This window comes from Astatotilapia calliptera, chromosome 12, assembly GCF_900246225.1.
Source record: "Astatotilapia calliptera chromosome 12, fAstCal1.2, whole genome shotgun sequence".
NCBI lineage: Eukaryota > Metazoa > Chordata > Actinopteri > Cichliformes > Cichlidae > Astatotilapia > Astatotilapia calliptera.
This window is the reverse complement of record NC_039313.1, coordinates 12,665,110-12,684,181: the sequence shown is the minus strand read 5'-3', so window position 1 is coordinate 12,684,181 and position 19,072 is coordinate 12,665,110. Positions and strand designations below refer to the sequence as shown.

Below are 19,072 nucleotides of genomic sequence, written 5' to 3'. Positions count from 1 at the left end.
ATGAAAACGATGAGGAGGTTAGGAGCAACTAAAACAGGGCAATATCACTTGACTTTAAAAATTACAGGTATTCAGAATTTGTAATCATACGAATGATAACGTAATATAAAATTTTCCCATTTGTTAAAGGCAAATGCATGTAGAGACTATGATTTTCCAACTTTATGCATTTGTGCCTTAGTATAAATCAATGCACCTACATGCAAGCACAGATTGATAATACATATATTCATGACCCACTAGTCTATGACAGGTAATGAGAAGTAAGAGGCAGAAACATGTGATTATTGCAGTATCCAGGAATATGAAGAAGCGGAAACAAGCCCTTTATGACCTTATGGCTCATTTGGCTGGCACACACACACACACACACACACACACACACACACACACACAAACAAAGATGAGCCAATCAAGACAGCAACAAAAGCAGACTAATACTAGGAGCAACACTACTATATACAGGTCTAAAGCAGCTTGTTAGAAAATTTCACTGGTTGAGCTACAAATTATGCAGCAAAATACAAATCACCTTGAGCAATTTGCATGACCACAACCGCATCAAACTGTTTATGTTAATAACACCTTCCACTTCAAGGAGAGTTGCAGTTACTACTTTGTCTGTTGCAAGCCAACTCTCTGCTTCGTTATTCCTCTCCGTATGTGTGTGACCTCTCCCTGAGCTCCTCTCAGAGTGTGCCTGACCTCTGCGCGTCTTTCTCCACCATCAACCGTGGAGGGACTCTGAAAATATCTAATTGTATTCATTCATTTTCTGCGCCTGGCAAGAAGAGACAAAAAGAGAGAGGGAGAAAGGGAAGGAAGGAGAGAGAGAAAGAGACGGAGAGCAGAGAGGCAGCACGGGATCAAGGCAAGGAGGGATATGGGGAAGAAGAAAGGACGAAGGGGGAGCATGGAAGAGAAAGCCATTTCTTCGCTATTACAGCTGAGACATCATTAGAGTCACTGTCTGTCCCTTATTGGAATAAATGCTCGCAAGCAAAGACAGTTAGTGAGATAGCAGAGGGACAGATTCCACAGAGAGAAGTGTTATTTCAAACTAATGGAAGTCTTTCAGATAAAACTGTAGGGTTTCATCCAGGATTTCTCCAAACATCCTCAAAAATGCTAATATTCCAAATTAAATTCTTTTGAGTAACTATCAAAGAGAAAACTAAAAGAGAAAGTTTAGATGTCTCACAGAGAGAGAGGGAGATTAAAAGATAAAGGTGCTATTCAGAAAAACAATGCAGTTAGCAAGTTTTTGGTCTCATGCTGCGGCCGTGAGAGACAACGATGGAACCAAGCCAACAAAACGGCAAGGAAACCCCCCTCAGCCTGCACCCAGATCAGGAACAACACAAACACCCGGCAGAAATTACTGTGGCACGGCGAGCACAAATAGCATTTCACAATAATATGTAATTCAGTTATAATTTCGAATGAGAAAACTTTTGAAGAAAATGCAAACTTCACGGGGAAAAAAAGCAGAACGTTTTATTCCAAACACAAAAACTTCCAATCTGAGGCTCCCGGTTCTACGTTACTGACGGTCTGTAAGCAGGTCTACCGCAGTGTGCTTTGTATATCAGCGAGTGAAACTAAAGCATAGCTCACTGTTTAAACTTTGAGCCCTTTCACTTTTTCCGTTTACATCGACTTCAGACTTTCTCAAATCATTTAGCACGGCATGACACTTGAAATCAGACAAATTCATGTTTACGTTCCTGCGGACAGTTTCAGGCTGATTGATGTTGGACAGAAACAGATGTAGCAAAGTTTACGAGTCAAGCTGTTTCACCTGGCATTTCCATACAGAAGCTTTCTCTAGAAGAATTACTTCTGTGCATTTCAGGTGATTAAGTAAGCAAGCAGAGCACAGCACATTGCGCACACTGAAGTGAAACATCCAATTTGGTTAAATGAATTAAAAGCAAAAGAGGTTTTATGACAAAACCCAACTCAAAGAGCAGCGTTAGTGTGATGGATCATATCTCTTGGGCAATTTTCAAGTTCGAGGAAGCTGCAGTTTCACGCGGAGCAAAAAAGGAGTGTCGACAAATGGCTTTTTCTCTAGGTAGTAAAACAAGCCCTGAATGATTGTGGTCAGATACCAGCAACTAAGAATATGAGCTGATTCAAACATAGGGGGAAAAAACATGGAATTAACTCTTCTAATAACATTTCTGATGAATTACATGATGATAGCAGTAAATCAATTGGAAAGTAACGTGCGAATGAGTCTGTTTGTGATCAGGGACGCTGTAAATTCTTTCAGTGTGACTGGAAGCCTCAGAACAAAAGGCAGACGCACACAAGTTCCACTACCATGCCACACCAGCTTTCTACAGTAATGCATGAGGAAAGGGACTCAATATTTATTAACAGAGTCATCAATAACACACGTTTGCCATCTCTGCCTCTCTCCTTTTCTTCACTGCTTTTTAACATTACCTTTCTGGCTTCCTGCCTCAGACCTGCAGGGGTGAGAGTCAAACAAACTCTATTTGGAGTAAGTAGAACAGAGTGACTGGTGTTAGCATGAAAACCTGTTTTCTTTCCTCGGGCAACAAAGAGCCTCAGAAACAGATGAGATGCAAGAAACTATCCGTTTCTGTGATTTTACAGCGGACTCAAAGACAGTAAAAGTGCAACACGGATCACTACAACCGTATTTTACACTCTCACCGTTTCTTTTTTCCGCGTTCCTATGTCAGATCAAAGATCAAACGTAGATGTACTTATATTTCCATTTTTCTTTAAACCGTACTTTGTTTTTTGTTGTTTCTTTCTTTACTGAAACTTGTCAGCACATCTGGAAGATATCAAGTTAACAGAGCGGCAAGTCAAGTCAAAACTGTTTTGTTGGGGAAAAAAAAATGTGCAGACTAATGAAAGTGTGTCTATCAACAGCAGAAATCTTTAACTCAAACTTTAACTTAAAATTGTGTTTGCCTCTACTGAAGAAAGCGCTCCATAAATAAACAGCCAGGGTAAGCTGGAATAGGGACTAAGACCACAGCAGTCACGGTCTACGGTATATCAGGCCGAGAATCTACACACCCCGCTAGACTGGCCCCGACTTCAGGAGAAAGCTTACAGTCAGCCCTCCGTCTGTAAGCCTGACCACTAATTGTTTCAAGCAATAAATCATGTTTTCCCAAATTTCAAACTGAACGTAAATAGTTGTGCAACAAATTCAGCATATGCTATTAATGGCTTTGTGTTAAGCATTTTATTCAACAAATACTAAGTGCCATTGGCAGCTCAGTGAAATCTCTCTGTAAACTCAACCAGCAGCATTTAGACTTAATAAGCCTGAGACAAGGCTGTACAGTTTAACTCCATAAGGGACTTTTAGTGGGAAATGCTGTCTCAACGAATGTCCACAATGTGCACTGAGGTTAACTCAACGTTGTTGAAGTTTCAGTCTCAAGGACTGCAGCACTTCTCACAAACTTTCATTTTGCTTTGCTGAAGTTGCCGAGTTTGAATGACCTACGTTCTCACTTACAAACTGAGTTTTGGTGAATCTAATTATGTTAAACACATAAGTATCTTTATTTTCCTAAAATAAAAAGTGAAAAGCGCCTCTTTTCACAGTTACATTAACTGTTCCATTTTTTGACAAGATAGATGTCCTCTAAACTCTAAAGTAACAATTTATCTTCACATCTATGAAAAAAGTAACAAATAAATAAATAAATTTCAAGAAAAACATTGTCTCTTTCAGAATAACAAAGGAGAACATTATTTTAAGAAGACAAATTATTGGTTTTCACACTAACCAGCCATCTCTTTACTAAGGCAAATTAAACCTTTCACAGATGACACAGTTAATTAGTATTCTTGTATTTAATTTTTGCAAAACATCTGTTATTAGTTTCTTTAAAAGCCTGAAAAACGCTGCTTAATTTCGACATGCTTCATTTACTGCTTCACTGTAATAAGTCCACACATGCTACAGTTCAATGCTGCACAAATGTAATTTTACAAACTATATTTCACATTGACTGTTAAACGTATGAACTAAAGAAACATTGATAACATTTTGCTTAATTTTCCAGCAACCCTTAAAGGTGATCCGAGAACAAATTTAACAAGGAGCAACTTAAAGAAGAAAAAAATAAAACTTGACCAATTAAAACTCTCAAAACTGGCGATAACGTCACTTCGGATTTAATCTACTGCGTGTTTTTATTATTCAAATGTGAGTTTGACATTTTCTGTCATTTTCTTTTTTTGCTGTGGTTACTCTGTACTTATGAAGCACTCCTTTAGGTATTTTTAGTTGTGTTGATATCGCCGAATGCGTCTAGATTACATTATGGTAACTGTCCTGAAATATGAAAAATTGATTCTTTAATCCTGACTGACATATAGGCTATCTGTGCCTACGATCAGTATCTTAAGTTTCTATATTGTGACGAAGCCATAAATGCCCTGAACGCAAAACGCACAAGCGACATAGAGAAGCCCTCCTCCGTAGTTCACAGGTCTGAGACATTTGGCCTGTTCGTGGCGTTACTCCTATAACTGGAGTTTTCCGAATGAAGCAAACACATGTAATCTAAAAGCGAGGAAATTAATTACCATATTTTGTAGGTAAATGGGCTTTTTGGATTTGTGCTGAGACTAATAAGATACAGGTGTTAATGGCTCCGGTGGGGTCGTGTCAAGCACAGCTTGAGTCCACCGAGGAGAGAAAGAACATAAGATAATGATCCTGATTGTATGGCACAGTCCCTCTGTCTGTAAGAGGGTAAATGGTTACTTTCCTTATCAGGACGATACTGACAGCGGGTAAAGCGAAGGAACATTAGGCTTTACAGGTTATGTCCGGGCCTTGTTACGCACGGTTTTAATCTATAGTTTCTCGGCAGGTACGCTTTTTATGAGCAGCCTCGCGCTGAAAATAAGACAGAGGGTTTTTCCTGTCCTTGGTTGTAGCATTTACCTACAGATGCTGGCATTATGCCCTCACTGCGGAGAATAAATACTGATGTGGTCCGGCAAACCTGAAAAGCCGTCGTTCGTACATAAGAGAAGGAACCTCGCCGTCCCTCCGTAGTTAAACCTGCCCGGTGAGAAGCCACTTACTTGGTGTTGGTTCGGTTCCAGAAGACAGCGTAGCGGTCGGCCACCACTTTGGAGCTTGGCTCCTGGCTAAATACACACATCAACAGCACCAAGCAGACGAAGACAACCATTTCCAATTGCAGCATCACTACAGCAAACTTCGGCACGTATTCCTCTTCAGCGTAGGTTAGTCAGTCAAGTTGCACGGGCGTTTCAACCGGGACAGGTGATGAGTCTCATTCACACGTGTCCGCGTGTTTCTGGCGCAGTTTGTGAATACTAAACAAATACAAATGCGCACAACATAGAAAACGAAGGAAAAACCATTAATGACAGTTCGGATGACACTTCTTCGGGTCGAAGGAAATGTGAAGTTACAAAAGCAACGCGTTTCTCGCTGACGCAGAGAGAAAGTTCAGATGAATCATGAGCTTTATTTGGTGAAGGTTGTCAACTCTAACAAATCCGTATCAAGGTGACAAAATATCTCTCCATCTACTGCACAAACAGTGATCAGCAAATGTAGGCACCAATACGCAGCACAACAGGCAGTGTCTTCTGTGGTGTGATCGTGTTCCTGCAGGGAGCTACTGGATGTAGCCTGTATCAGGGCAAATGACAGCTGCTGAACACTTATTCTTTACTCCAAACCGAAAGCGCAGGGGATTAGCCAGCCCAAGATATGATGGAGAAAAAAAGAGAGAGGGGGGAATCAATGTGTCCAATGACGCTGTAAGGCGCACGTCAGATGTCCATGTTTTCCAGGCAACTTTTTAAAGCCATACAGTCAGCCAGTCACTGAGAAATGAATGGGGAAAGCTGGACACGGTATTTCGTTTCCAGCGTGAAAAAAAAATAATGTTATCCTTTCCCGGCGATTTACCGGGTGTGACACGACCGATGCGGGGAGGAGTCCTTCTCGGTGTCGGGGAGGACAGAGTTATGTTTTCTCATGCGCTTCTGTCCGTGGAGGCGCTTGTTTATGGTCGCATCCCAAACTGTCCTCCTCATATATAAGCCATCGTGCGACGTGCAGGCATGAAAAAAATACTGCGTTCTCCCATGAGCGCGCTATGAAGTCTTCCTCTTTTTCTTATGTTTGGGTTTCAAACGCCGGGACACGCAGGAAGGTGAGGGCACAAGCAGGCAGCTTGAGACGCCGAGTGAGAGAGTGGGTTTGGTTACGACGGAGCGGGGGATAGTCCCATTGGTTTGAAATTATTTGAATGGGCGTCTCTCGAACAAAGCCAAGCCCCTCCCCCACCTAAAACCGAGCTAATTCAATTACCGAAAGGTAGAGCTGGAAGGGGACATGGAAAGAGGTGCGCACAGCTGGGACAGTGACCGCTTTTAGATACTCTGTCCACACCACGTTGTCAGCTCCGCTTGATAAGTGCGCTCGGCGCAATTTAATTACATGCAAACGGACGCAGCGGACCAAAGAAGACCATGGGCTCCAGTTACACTCTCATTTCAATTTAAGTTGCGTTTTTTTCTATTAACAAGAGGAAGCCTGTAACGAGGTAATGGCCAAGATGTTGACATAACAATACTTTTATACATAAATATATTAGATTTTATAAGGAAAAAGATAATTAATATTAACATGTTATTTTCTTTGTACTTTCATTGCCCATTATTTTTTTCATCAATCTAATTTAAAAAAATATATTTAATATAATTTTTTATATTGTATTTAATTTTAACTACTTTACCTCCACAAAGGTCAAATCTACAGTTAGAGGAGGAGGGCAGCGACACTTCTCAGCCCTTCTGTGTGATAGCGCAGTGTTGAGAGATGATGACCACGCATTGCCCGTGCAGATGTAGCGGGGCAGCCTGTTGCTGGAGCGGTTCGAGGAGCTGCTCCAGCGCCCAGACGCCCCGCAGTGGCGAGTCGCCGACTCAGCCAAGGACAAATTCAAGCTCGAGTGCGCCAGGGGAAGCGCGTCTGTCGTCGAGTTAATCAGACAAATGCTCACAAGGAGGATTTATGAAACTTTAGAAAATAAGCTGTAGGCCTAAACTCAGATGGGACATCCGCAGCGAAAATAATGTGTAATATGAACAGCCTATAGAGGCAAGAGTTATGGGGTGAAATTTCACCGATGGGGCCATTCGGAATGATTTTTAAATAACAGTAATAATATTGAAGACATACTATAAACTTTAAGGACTAAAATCTTTGCCCATCTTGTGTAAATGTAAAAATAAGTGAGATATTAAACAAAGCAGATATGATTTTTAAAGGGAGAGAGCAGGTGGAGGAAGTGGAAAAAGTAGTTCCAGTGAAAACAACAAGCACATTGAAGTTTAAATAAGTGGGATTTAAAATGTAAATCTAGAAAATAACATTTATTATAATAGGCATGAACAATAAATGTGATCATTACAAAGAGGTAAGTAAAGTTTATAGCTACGTTTTCTGTTGTTTTCATTTTTACATTTTCCACATCTCTAATATCACTGTCAGCAAATAGCTAATATAAACCTATTGATAAAAAAATAGTAAATTCAGATAAAACCTTGCCTGGTTGCCTGGTGCATCAATATCTCTGTTATAAAGTCAAGAAAATCAAGACATTTCACTCTAAATTCCAAAAATGTCTACTTTATGTGAGTGCAACAGGTGCTGTGTCCCTTTCAGAAAACAGGAGGGGAGGAAAAAAGAGTGGAAAGACAAGAGAAGGGAGGAAAGGGTAAGAGGGCAGCTAATATTTTAAGATAATTCTCTTGACCTGTTCTCTTGGACTAGTGTAAACTAAGGACCACTCACTTACATCTATCAGCGCGCACATGCACACTGGCAGGACACTCACTCTGCAACCACATACAGACATCAGCACCAGACAATCCTGGAAAAATGTTATGACATACACACTTTTTTTTCAAGCCTTTTTTTCTTTGTAACACGCACACACACAAAGGGAGGACATTATCAGCTACTAGGGAAGGAGGGGTGGGTAGGTCAACCCGGAGGTCACTTAACATGGCTGTTTTCACACCCACTTTACAACCATGACTGCATTCCTCTCCTGCTGTGTCTCATCTCTCTCACGCACACATGCACACATACACACTAGCATCCAAAAAAAAGGGGGGAAAAAGTTGATAACAAGCATGTTTGACTGACTAGCGCACACAGCGTATACCCCCAGCTGCTTTCATTTTCTCTGGCATAGGAACAGAGCTATCTCTCCCCATCCCCTTCTTAACCTGCTGCCACCATCATAGTGGGCTGCGTTGATTACTTCTCACGCAGGCCCATTTTCTCCCTCACCTCCATCCACATGTTCCCGCCGAGCGGTGCAAAGATGGCTTGAACTCTATTTTCAAAAAGCGGGGTTTATTTTCCTATTTGATTGATTAGTGCGGAGGAAAACAATACCATCATAAACAACCAGAGACCAGGTGATGCGTGTGTTCTTTTTAAATGAATGAAAGTTTGCATGCTCATATTTTTTTTACTTGCTGCTAACATCTCATTGTACGCTCTTATTATCCTCCAACGCCCCCTATGAATTGTGTATTTTTACAGAGCAGAGTACTTTCTAATTTTACTGCAGTGTCATGTAATTCTCCCTTTCTTACTTGAAGGTTTTATCATTCAATTTCATATATATATATAGTCGTTCTTACAAAATGACAAGTGTCTGGCTTTAAGCCAGAGATTTTCCTCCTCTCACATACAGTAATCTGAACACTCACGCAGGCAGGGTCACTGCAGGGTGAGATGGGAAGGCTGACTGACTGACTGGGTGGGTGAATCATACCTATTTCAATGCAACTGTTCATTTATTATCAGGACAATTATAGAGAAGCAGAAGTTGGGAGGAAGAGGTGAGAACGCGGCTCGTTGGTGTCAACATGGAAGGTCAGCCATGCCAACAAGCAATTATAGACATGAAAATCAAAGAGGATTCTGTGCATGGGTTCTTAAAATAAATACATTTTAAAAAAGAAACAAAGCCTAGCAAAGCATTAGTTAAAACTGTCAGCACAATCAACTCTCTTTTTCTGAATAGGATTTATTGCATCCTCCATTAGATGTAGATTTCATTAATTATTTATGCACTATCATCAAAAGAGATATAAACCTAAACCACCAAAGAGGCACAGTCAAAGTGGCACCATTCTGTTATAATGTTGGCTTTTCATCCAATACACAAAAATAAGAAGAGTAATAATAAACTAAATGTGTTCACGTCCCCATAATCAAATTTTTGCAACATATTCCCACACTTTTACACTACATCACTATGTGTTACAGTCTGTCATTTCCATAATGTTATGCGTGTTTACAGAGATAGCGAGCAGCATTGGAATACAGTAGATCAAGCACTGTACTGGAGATCTGTGTAATGATCTATTCAAACAGTGCTGTTTCATATCTCATTGATATACAGCTCACACATCCATAAATATGATACTTTCTCACAAGCCCAGGCAATGGGATCCTTGTCAGTTAGCATTACTGGGAGCACCATGCATGTGTTTTTGCCCTATAACCCCATTCATGCTATCATGTGCGTCAAACTGCAAACACAGATTGGGTTGGGTTACATGCTGGGAGAAAATAGGATTTGGACCTCTTTGGAGCATAGATGAAAAAAAAAAAAGTCTATTTCAGCAGATAATAATCTCAGTTCACCTTCTCGAGATATCTTCCACAAAGAGCTTAAAAAGAAAAATACGCACTCTGTTGCAGTGTATGTTCACGATTTGATAACAAGGAAGAATATTTGACAAACCGTTTAATGTCATGTGTTACACCTGAAATCGCAAATCTATCCATCTGTAGGGCTGTATCCTGCATTTCAGTAACACGATACATTATATCTTATCGAGTGCATTACCTCCCTCCTCTGTACCGCTGCCTCACTCTCTCTTAATTCTCCACCACCTCCCTCCTTAGGATGCATATTAGATTAAAGATTTTATTGTCACACTCAATGCACTTAGAGTGTTGGCAAACTGAATCGCAAGGAGACAGCATGTCATAGAAGAGACACCTTGGGTTGACTAAGTCATGACGAGCCAGCACAAATCGATGAGATGGACTAATCGGATGTATCTGCTGGGACGAGCCCTGCCCTGAATCCAAATGATGGACACCAGATGGGGACTGATGTTGCCATTAGTACTCAATCAGTGCGGTAGGCAGAGCAATGTAAGGACAAGGGCTTCGTTTTCAATGAGGAATGAGCTTTTCAATAGAGACAGCCAAGGTCCCCCTATTCATAGAGGGAGAGCAGGAGTCTGCGTTAGAGATGGCTTGTCTGTGTTTGTGCTGGTGCAAAGAAAAAGAAACAGAGATGAATAAAGAAAAGGTTTTGAGTGTATAGATACTTACAGTGTGTGCATGTCAGGGGGAGGGGGTTATACTTAGGAAGACACCTTTTCAAACAAGGACAGAAAGTGTTGCAATGGGCTTGGGGGGAACTTGACAAGAAATTACATCTCACAAGAAAATAGATCCATGCCACTGTTAAGACATTTATGTTATTGTTACTGATCCACATTTCCATGGGACGTCTTGGGAAAGATCATGGTCATGGGTAAAAGAAACCAAGGCAGAATTATGTCCACATGATAACAATATTAATAATAATATTGCTTTTGTTTTACAGCATCCGTTTAAACCGGAGAATTTACCTAAAATGCAACACAAATGCATAAAATATGCATAATATAAAATGTGATTAATAACAAAGTAAAACACTAAAATATTAAAAGCATTTTTTTAGAAAGCCATTTTATTCAGGCAGCGTTTAAACATTTAGTTTCTTTCTTTTCTTTTCTTTTTTTAAATGAGGGATTGACTGAGCTGATCAAGGGCGTTCCAGGACGAGAACAGTAAAAGCACAGCCCCTCTTTGTTTTAAGGCTCCACCGTGGATTCAAAAAGCAACCAGCTCTCCAATTTGCCAGGTCTGAGTCCTGAGTAATTGCTTTAAAGTGGATGTGTATTATGTAGAAATGATCTGTAAAAAGTTATATTTAATGTTGAAGCAATGCAGGGGAGAGGATTGAAATTTGGGTTTAAAGTTTCACAAAAGAAAACAATTGTGGGAAATTCGCCTGTTCGCTTGCTTGCCAAGAGTTAGATGTTGAGTTCAGTCAGTAGATATGAGGCTACTGTGCCAGTAAGCTTAGCTTGGCAGAAAGATTGAAAACAAAGGAAACAAAGAGCCTGGTTATGTTTATAGGTAAGGAAAAGTTCACCAGTAGGCACATACACTATATCCTGTTTGTTTAATCACTCAAAAAATTGTTTTGTTTCTTTGGTGGGGAGGGATTGCAGGCCATGTGGTTTCTAGATCTGAAGATAGGCAGATGTGTTTGGATGTAGCCAGGCCAGATGTTTCTCTATATAAAACTAACATATGCTAATCAGTAAAACTAACTCTATTAAAAGGTATAAATCTCCATACTAAAAATTCTTCAAGAGGGTGAAGCTGAAATGATAATCCACTCAACAACTTCTCTAACCACTCAGAGTAAATGTCTTTGCCTTCAGATCTGTCAAAGTGCTCACATTACCAATAAACATAACCAAAAAGTATATGTCACAGAGAGAGTTTTTCGCTGTGAGTCCCGTTTCTTATCTTAAGTAAATATTCCCAAGAAAGCACTTTCTTAGATGAATGAGAATGTCCAGAAAGGTTTGTTTCTCGAGGGGTTTGGGACATACCGTCATCTGATAAAGAATTAATAAGAGCATTCTTCGCTCTTCAGCTGGACATTATCAGCTGACGCTAGTGTGAAAACGGCTGTTTTATGTCTGACCTACTCCCAGTTTTTCAGCGGCTTTACAGTAACGCTATCCATTTTCTTTTTCCTCCCATTCTCCCTGCAAAAAAAATGAACGAAGGCTCGCTCACATGCACAGAAGGAAACCACAAACAGTCCCCTGTGATCCCCAGGTTTAAATATTTATTTGGCCTACAACAGAGCAGTTTGTTTCTTTATGTTTCTTAATGCAGTGTGTTGTTGATGGCATGCGCTGACAAATGTGTGCACGTGTGCAGCATACATTCAAAGCATGTCGACTAGTGTGAGCTATTCTGTGTGCGAAACATAAAGATAAGAATTGATAGTATTCCTTTTTTTTTTCTTGTTTTAAACCAAAATCTTTCCATGTGTTATACTTAAGACTGTTTCATCCAAAGGGGAGATCCAGAGTTAATAATAAAGAATACATAGCATGGTGGCATCTTATCCTTAGATTTAATTCGGAAAAGTCTAACTTATCCTCATTACAGGGACCTGTAGAGTAACAAATGATGAATCACAGTATGTGATAATAAAGGTGACACTGTGAAAATCCCTTGGCTGGGATCCATCTCATCATTATGAGAGCATTATGAATGGATGTAATAAAAGTGAATTAAGACAGGACACCGCTGATATAGATATTATGAGCACATTGTCCCTACCCTAATGTGAATGGTGCTTCAGCTGGCTTCTGCAATAAGGGTCTCAATTTGGAGAGGCTATCCTCAACTCTGAGTAATACTTACATACAATCATGACCAAAAAGCTGGGAGGAGAGAGGGTGGGCAACTATTGAGTCCTCTTTTGTACTCTCTGTGCTCCTTCATTACAGCAATGAATGTAAAAAAGTCTTTGATATCCCTGGCTACAGTGTGCAACGCAGCAGTCATTCGCCTCCATGGGGCCTCGCATCTCTCTTTGAAGTCCCAGGAAGAAATTGATGTTCCACTGTCCCTTTATGACTCTTCTGTTGAAAGGAAATATAGATTCATAGGCCCAGGACAAAGCTAATAGCCAGACTTGTTCAAAGCAAAGGAGCAGAATAATAGTGCAGCGTGTCAGTTCAAGCCAAAGAACATTAATCTCTTATTAATACCAGTTGATTCTGCTTTTCAAACTGTACTTTCTCTGCTTCTGTCTGTCCTTCTGCCTCGTTCTCTGGCGGGTGTTGCTCTGCGGAGAAGGCCACCGCTTACGAGCTCAGCTATACATCATTGATGAGGGTACAATAGCATTAGTGTATGCTTAGCCTGCTAATTCTCCCTGCCATTGTGGAAAGTTTTATAATCGGGCCATTTGTAATTCCACACATAAAAGGATAAGCTGAGATCCAAGAGGACTTATGACACTGATCAAATTAAGATCATTTTCTCCCAACAGGAATACCTGATAATGAGAAATACAATTGCTACGAACAGTATCGCTGACAAGCTATTGACAAGATTTGCCCTGTGGTATTTATGACTAGGCACTTGTTATGCACTTTGCATATGCAAAAATATTCCCATCTACAGGCAATCCATTTTCATTTACAGTGCATTTTCTTTCCATAATTGCTATTACAAGCATTAAACCTCAATGAAATATTGTCATTTTATGTGTATTTATTAGGGACTCTTGGCCCCATTGTGGCATTTTCCTTGCTATCTGTGGGAATGTGAGAATGCTTCATATCCCCCTGACAGCACATTAATTCTCGCAGACATCACTCAGTCACTGAGACAGACCATTTCCTTCTCCTGTTTTTCTTTTGCTTTTTTAATCGAGGGAATAATTGAAGGAATAAAGGATACATAGGCGCTCGGGGTAAACCAGCATCGGATTACCTGCCAGACACACATACGCACCCATTACGACATGCCCAACAGATTCATGTTTGAATGCTTGTGCACACCTAAACACATTATCACATGCATAATCACAGACACAGAAACAAGAAAATTCAGCCTCTGGAAATTATGGGGTGGAAAAACCCAGTGTGTGTGTGTGTTGTTCTTAATTTGATGACAAAAAATGTTTTGTGTAATTACACCTGATAAGAAAGAAGAACCATATTGGCTGTTAACACTGTTTGAAATAATGCAGATGCAGAAATGATGAGAAAACATGACTCCAGTCAGCCTAAATTCTTTACATATAAAAACATACCCGCGTATAATTCTGGCCTCTCACTTTGACTTATGGCTTTCTGTTTCAGGAGGGATACTCATCACACCTGGGTTGTGATGTCATCAATTTTCTTTTCAGTTCTTCATTAACTATGATGTAATCATTCAAAGTCCCTGCAGGGAAATGTGAGGTCACTCCCAAAAGTTACACAATCACAGTGACTTCCAGAAATTCTACGTGCAGTCCAAGCCGCGGCCGTGCTTAAAGAGGATCAGCACTTTTTAAGCATGAAAAAAATAGTGTCACTGCCATTCTGATTTAATCACAGCATAGGCCTTACATTACCACAATGTGACACTTTAATTAGAATGATTAGTACCAGAGGAGCATATGTATTTGTTGTCCTCGGGCTTCATGGCAGCAAGCTGAAGTTAGGAGAGCACCCAGGAAAGCTGACGCATTGTTCAAAATGTAGATTTAAGGGCCACTTCACCTAAATCACAAACATGTGGTCGGGTCTGTCATTTGTGCTACAAAATATATTCTGATTTGGAAAAGCAAGCCGTTAAATTTTGCACGGCCTTTGATGGGTTTTTATAAGAATCATTCTCAAAGGTGCAGCATGGAACATGAAACAATATTATCCCTGTGTGATAAGTATCATCGTCACTCCTCCACCAACCAGACTTCCAGACCTGCTGGTCAGCCAGTCAGCAGAACACAGAAACACCATATTTGACTAATACCAACATGTCAGCACTACATATCCCTGCAGCTCAGGATATTGGAGCAACTACCCTTATACATCACCCCCTAGGAGGATAGGAGTTTTTGCATCCCAATTCATATGTAGGGCTCAGTAAAACAGATCTAACACCAGTGCTCACTTGCTGGGGAAGAAGGACTCTGTCATAATTAGCAGTGGCATTTGCTGACAGAGAGGCCAAGCCGGTCTGGCTTCCATTGAGATGCTTTAGCATAGAGAAAGGGAGCGAGAGAGAGCCATCAGATAAAGAGAGGTCTTTCACCCGCCCCCGAAATGGATGTTGTTGCCTGAGGGGCCACTGTGCCAATCAGCAACTTTCCAACCAAATCATTTGCATCATAAACAGTCTGTTATGATGTGCTTTGAATTAATTTGTTGTTCGGTTAAACACTAGCACGAATGAAAGTTTGATTCAACTATGATTAAAATTCAGACCGTTATGCTATAATCACAGGGTTTTAGACTTTTCCGCAAATGCAAACAGAGAAGCGTTCAAATATAGAGCGTTTACGCGGGCTTCTGCTCGTATGATTCAGGAAATTAAAGTTTTTAAAACAAAATAGAAATGCTCCCTTTGATTTAATATAGCTATTACCAAAAGTTTGTTTCCCTTTTATCTTTTCTGATTCCTTTAACAATAGTTCAAAGCAATGATTCAAGTGTTGCTGCAGCTGGCAACTCCGGAGACAGTTATCAATAGAAGTGGTGCCTGCTAATTATCCACCCCTGGGGGAACAGGGATGATAATGCAACTCTGCTTTTCTCTGTTTTGAATCTTTACCTTTCTCCCTTGGCTCATTAAACACCACCATCTCCATGGGTGGACTGGTAAGAGAGCACTTTGGTGTGACTGATAACAAGCTTGTTGTTGTTGTGGGATCGTGCTGCTCTGTATGGGCTGTGTACATAACACGACCAATGAAAATGTAACAGTAACACGGAGGAGGGTTAAAGAAAAACAGGGTACATTTGGAGAAATGTGCACTTTATTACAAGCCACAGATTGCACTCCAAAATACTGCATGCATATGAAGGTGAGCGGTCTTCCTTGAAGACACATCTGGTGTCCATCAGCGACATTTTTCTGAGGTCAGGGGGCACAGGATATTTAACGTTTCCATCAAAGAATCTGGATGACAAGGTAATGTCTCCGGCTGAGACAAAGGCTCATTAAATTACATATATTGCTCCTTCCTCTCATGATCCGGAAAGAAAATGATAGTAATAATTTTAAAGACCAGGAAACAGAGCAATCCAGATGATAAATGTCACCTCACAGGTTTTTCATGTAGTTTACAAGTTTATGCAGGATGAAATAGAAGAGGTTTTGTATCCCATCATGTTTGCCTCAAGGTGAAAAAGTACCATTCACGTATGATGAGTAAATGAGCCCATGGCCCATCTCTGTGGCATGTGTTATGTATAAGCAGCAGTGAAACAAAACAGATCCCTCACCTTTATGTCAGTCAGTCAAAAGTCTCAAGGAAAAGCTGTGTTGAAAGGAGATGGATGAAACATTTTCAAAGATAAATGAGCGCAAGCGTGTCTTGCGCACTAGCTGCCACCCATTAAGAAAGCACACTTTCATAGCTATAGCAATAGCTCACTGGCCTCTTTCGCTCCTTTCTTTCAACATCTGTCTTTCCTTCTTCCTCCCTTTCTCACTTCTTTGCCCCAGGCGGGACATGGGACCACCTGCCACTGGTGAGGCAGGAACACAGGCAACAGTGACAGCTCTCCAATGGATTTGCACACCACTGCAGGCCTCGAGGCCCCGTGAGGAAGAGGGGAGGGCGGGCAGAGTGGCAGATCCAAAGAACGGAGCTTCAGGAGAAAGAGATGAACTGCCTACCGCAGGAAACAAGACGATTAATTATGCAAGTCACACAGTGACTTTTTAACATTTGTGGCAGAAGTACACGCTGTGTGGTAATTGGTAATTTAAAACAACATATATGATGCTGTAATGGGGTCATCGTTCACCCACATGCATTCTACTCTGCTTACACACAACACAAAGCACTTTTAAACCCTTTAATCATTCAGACTGCTGCCGTGATATTTTTGAAATAAAGAAAGTGTCCTTGCCCAAAAAAACAGAAAGGACAAAGTTTGTAATTTGGTTGGCTAAAAAAAGTGTCTGTCTGTGTTTTCCCTATAAATTTGTATTATTATTGTCTCTAAGAATTAAAAGCAAAGGAAGCAAGTCACTTTTCTTCTCTCATCAGCCACTATTTACCAGTCCACATTTGTTTGGTTCACCACAGTCTCTCCTACAACTTGGGCCAGTTGTTTTTATGTCGAAACAACATGGCAGCACTTTGGTTAAATCTCATGCCAAACCAAATTTACCACAAATCGAAAGACCTGTAATTTTTGTGCAGGACCAACCAGGGTGACTCTGAGTTGGTCTCCACCCTCTAACTGAACCTGTGTCTCACACCAGTTTCTCTGCACGTGTCCAGAACAACTTCATTCTTTATGGTTCTGAATTTATTTTATGACAGCGTGGATTTCAGATATCCTCCTTTTTTTTTTTTTTTTTACAATTTACTGGTCGTTTGACAGCCATGCTAGAGTTTTCCAGCATTGTTCTTACAGGAGCTTTTTACTGTGAAGCAGATTATGAAGATGTTCTGCTATCCTGTGAGTGAACCTTTACCCAAGTTTGGATAGTCACAGGTGCTCAAGGCTCAGTTCACACCCATTTGACGTTACAGTCTTTAAGCCACAGAATCTGATTTTTTTTTTTTTTTTTTAATTTTTAATTTGGAAGGTTTGTTCTGCAGACAAAGAACTTTGACCTCTGTCCTATCTGAGATATTTTCTTTTATTAAAACACATACATTTTCATTATTGCTGAGCACTAATCCTATGCTACAATATTGCCTCTATCTATTACAGTCAGTTATCTCTCGCTTTATACTTTGTTGGCTCTTCTCTTATTGTTTCCCGGGCCAGACCCGTGCAGACAGATTGCAGGCTGACAAACCTGAGAGAGAGTTATGGCTGTTCCATTACAGATTTGACAATGGATATATTTCAGACTGGCTCTCTGTGCCTGTAAAACAATGGCACATCAGACATGCCACGTCAAATGTTGTTTTTCTGGTATTAACTAGAATCAGCTGTGGATTCTCCTCCCTGTGCTCTGAGAGTCCTGCAGTCCTTGTGTGGCTGTTCACTTCACTTCACTCACAAGTACTTGTTACACAAGAATGTGTGTGTGTTGTGTGTGTGCTGCCATGCATGTGGGTATCCTCTCTTCAAGAGTCTGCTATGGCATGACAACACTTGCAAGATAAAGGGGATAAGAAAATGGAGCGAGACAGAGAATGAGGCAATATATATGGAAGATATGGACAAAGCTCAACTCTGAGACAGCGGATCCCCTTTGAAAGTTTCCGATCATAAATTAAACATATGCATCTTAATAACACTGCATGGGAAAAAGCAAACCACCCTGAATGGGATCCCCGGTGCTTTCTGCAGTCGTGGTGAATCAGATGCCTGCTTCTTACAAGGGTAGAATGCATGAATAGTCCGACAAGGGCTGCATCCGCATCACAGGGCTATGGGAGAATACCAGAGGACAGATTGACGAGGGTAGAGAGGTCATTGTTCTGGCAGGCCAACAAATAAGGACAAAAGGTTAGATAAAGAGGGAGGGTCTGTGAAAAACAGTCACAAGGAAGGATATGATCTAAGACCTTAAAATGCCATTAAATTCTGAATTTTTACAAAGTTTTCACAATGGCATCTATTTCTTACCTAGGCTTGAATGAAACAGGAAAAAAAATCACACGTTTTCTCAATTCTGTACTTTCCCACATAGAAAAAATCCATAAATTTATGTTGCAGTCAAATGTTTTTCTTTTTTCTTTTCTTCTTTTACTTTTTTTCACAGTGGAAAGCAACGTGAGAGATTCACTGCTGCTGTTCTTCAAGTCATTCTACATGGTGCCTATGCACCTGTTGGGGTATGTGTACACATCACAGGGATATATTGTTTGTGTGTACACAGTACAGATTGTGCAGAAGGCTGCTGGAGCAGACAGAGCGGAGCTCTCTGCACAGTGGTGCCAGAGGCAAACCATTAATTAAGCAAAGAGACAGAAATTGACCCAGCTGGTGGTACAACTTATACACAAGAAATGCTACGAACGCACACTCAAATGTAAACAGCACACGCACACACACACAGATGTGTTTCTTTATATGTACATATCCCAAATTACACTGATGCAGAAATGGGCAAGTGTGTGCACCACGTGCTCACGGACAACATATATACTGAGGAGAATCAGTCTGTGGGTGAGAAACAATTAGTATGAGAGCAAGG

At 40.6% G+C, this 19,072-nt stretch overlaps 1 protein-coding gene across 2 annotated transcripts in view; it reads right to left on the bottom strand.

Annotated features, from left to right (window-relative positions):
- Window positions 1-6,325, bottom strand: part of efna5b (ephrin-A5b) — a 109,601-nt gene extending 103,276 nt beyond the window's left edge. The window contains exon 1 of one of the 2 annotated variants that reach the window (XM_026188779.1): window positions 5,101-6,325. In XM_026188779.1, coding sequence (XP_026044564.1) covers window positions 5,101-5,225 — 125 coding nt within the window. In that variant the 5' untranslated portion in view covers window positions 5,226-6,325. The remainder of the gene's footprint in view (window positions 1-5,100) is intronic. The other variant, XM_026188778.1, reaches the window with a different exon arrangement.
- Between the last annotated feature and the right edge of the window lie 12,747 nt (window positions 6,326-19,072).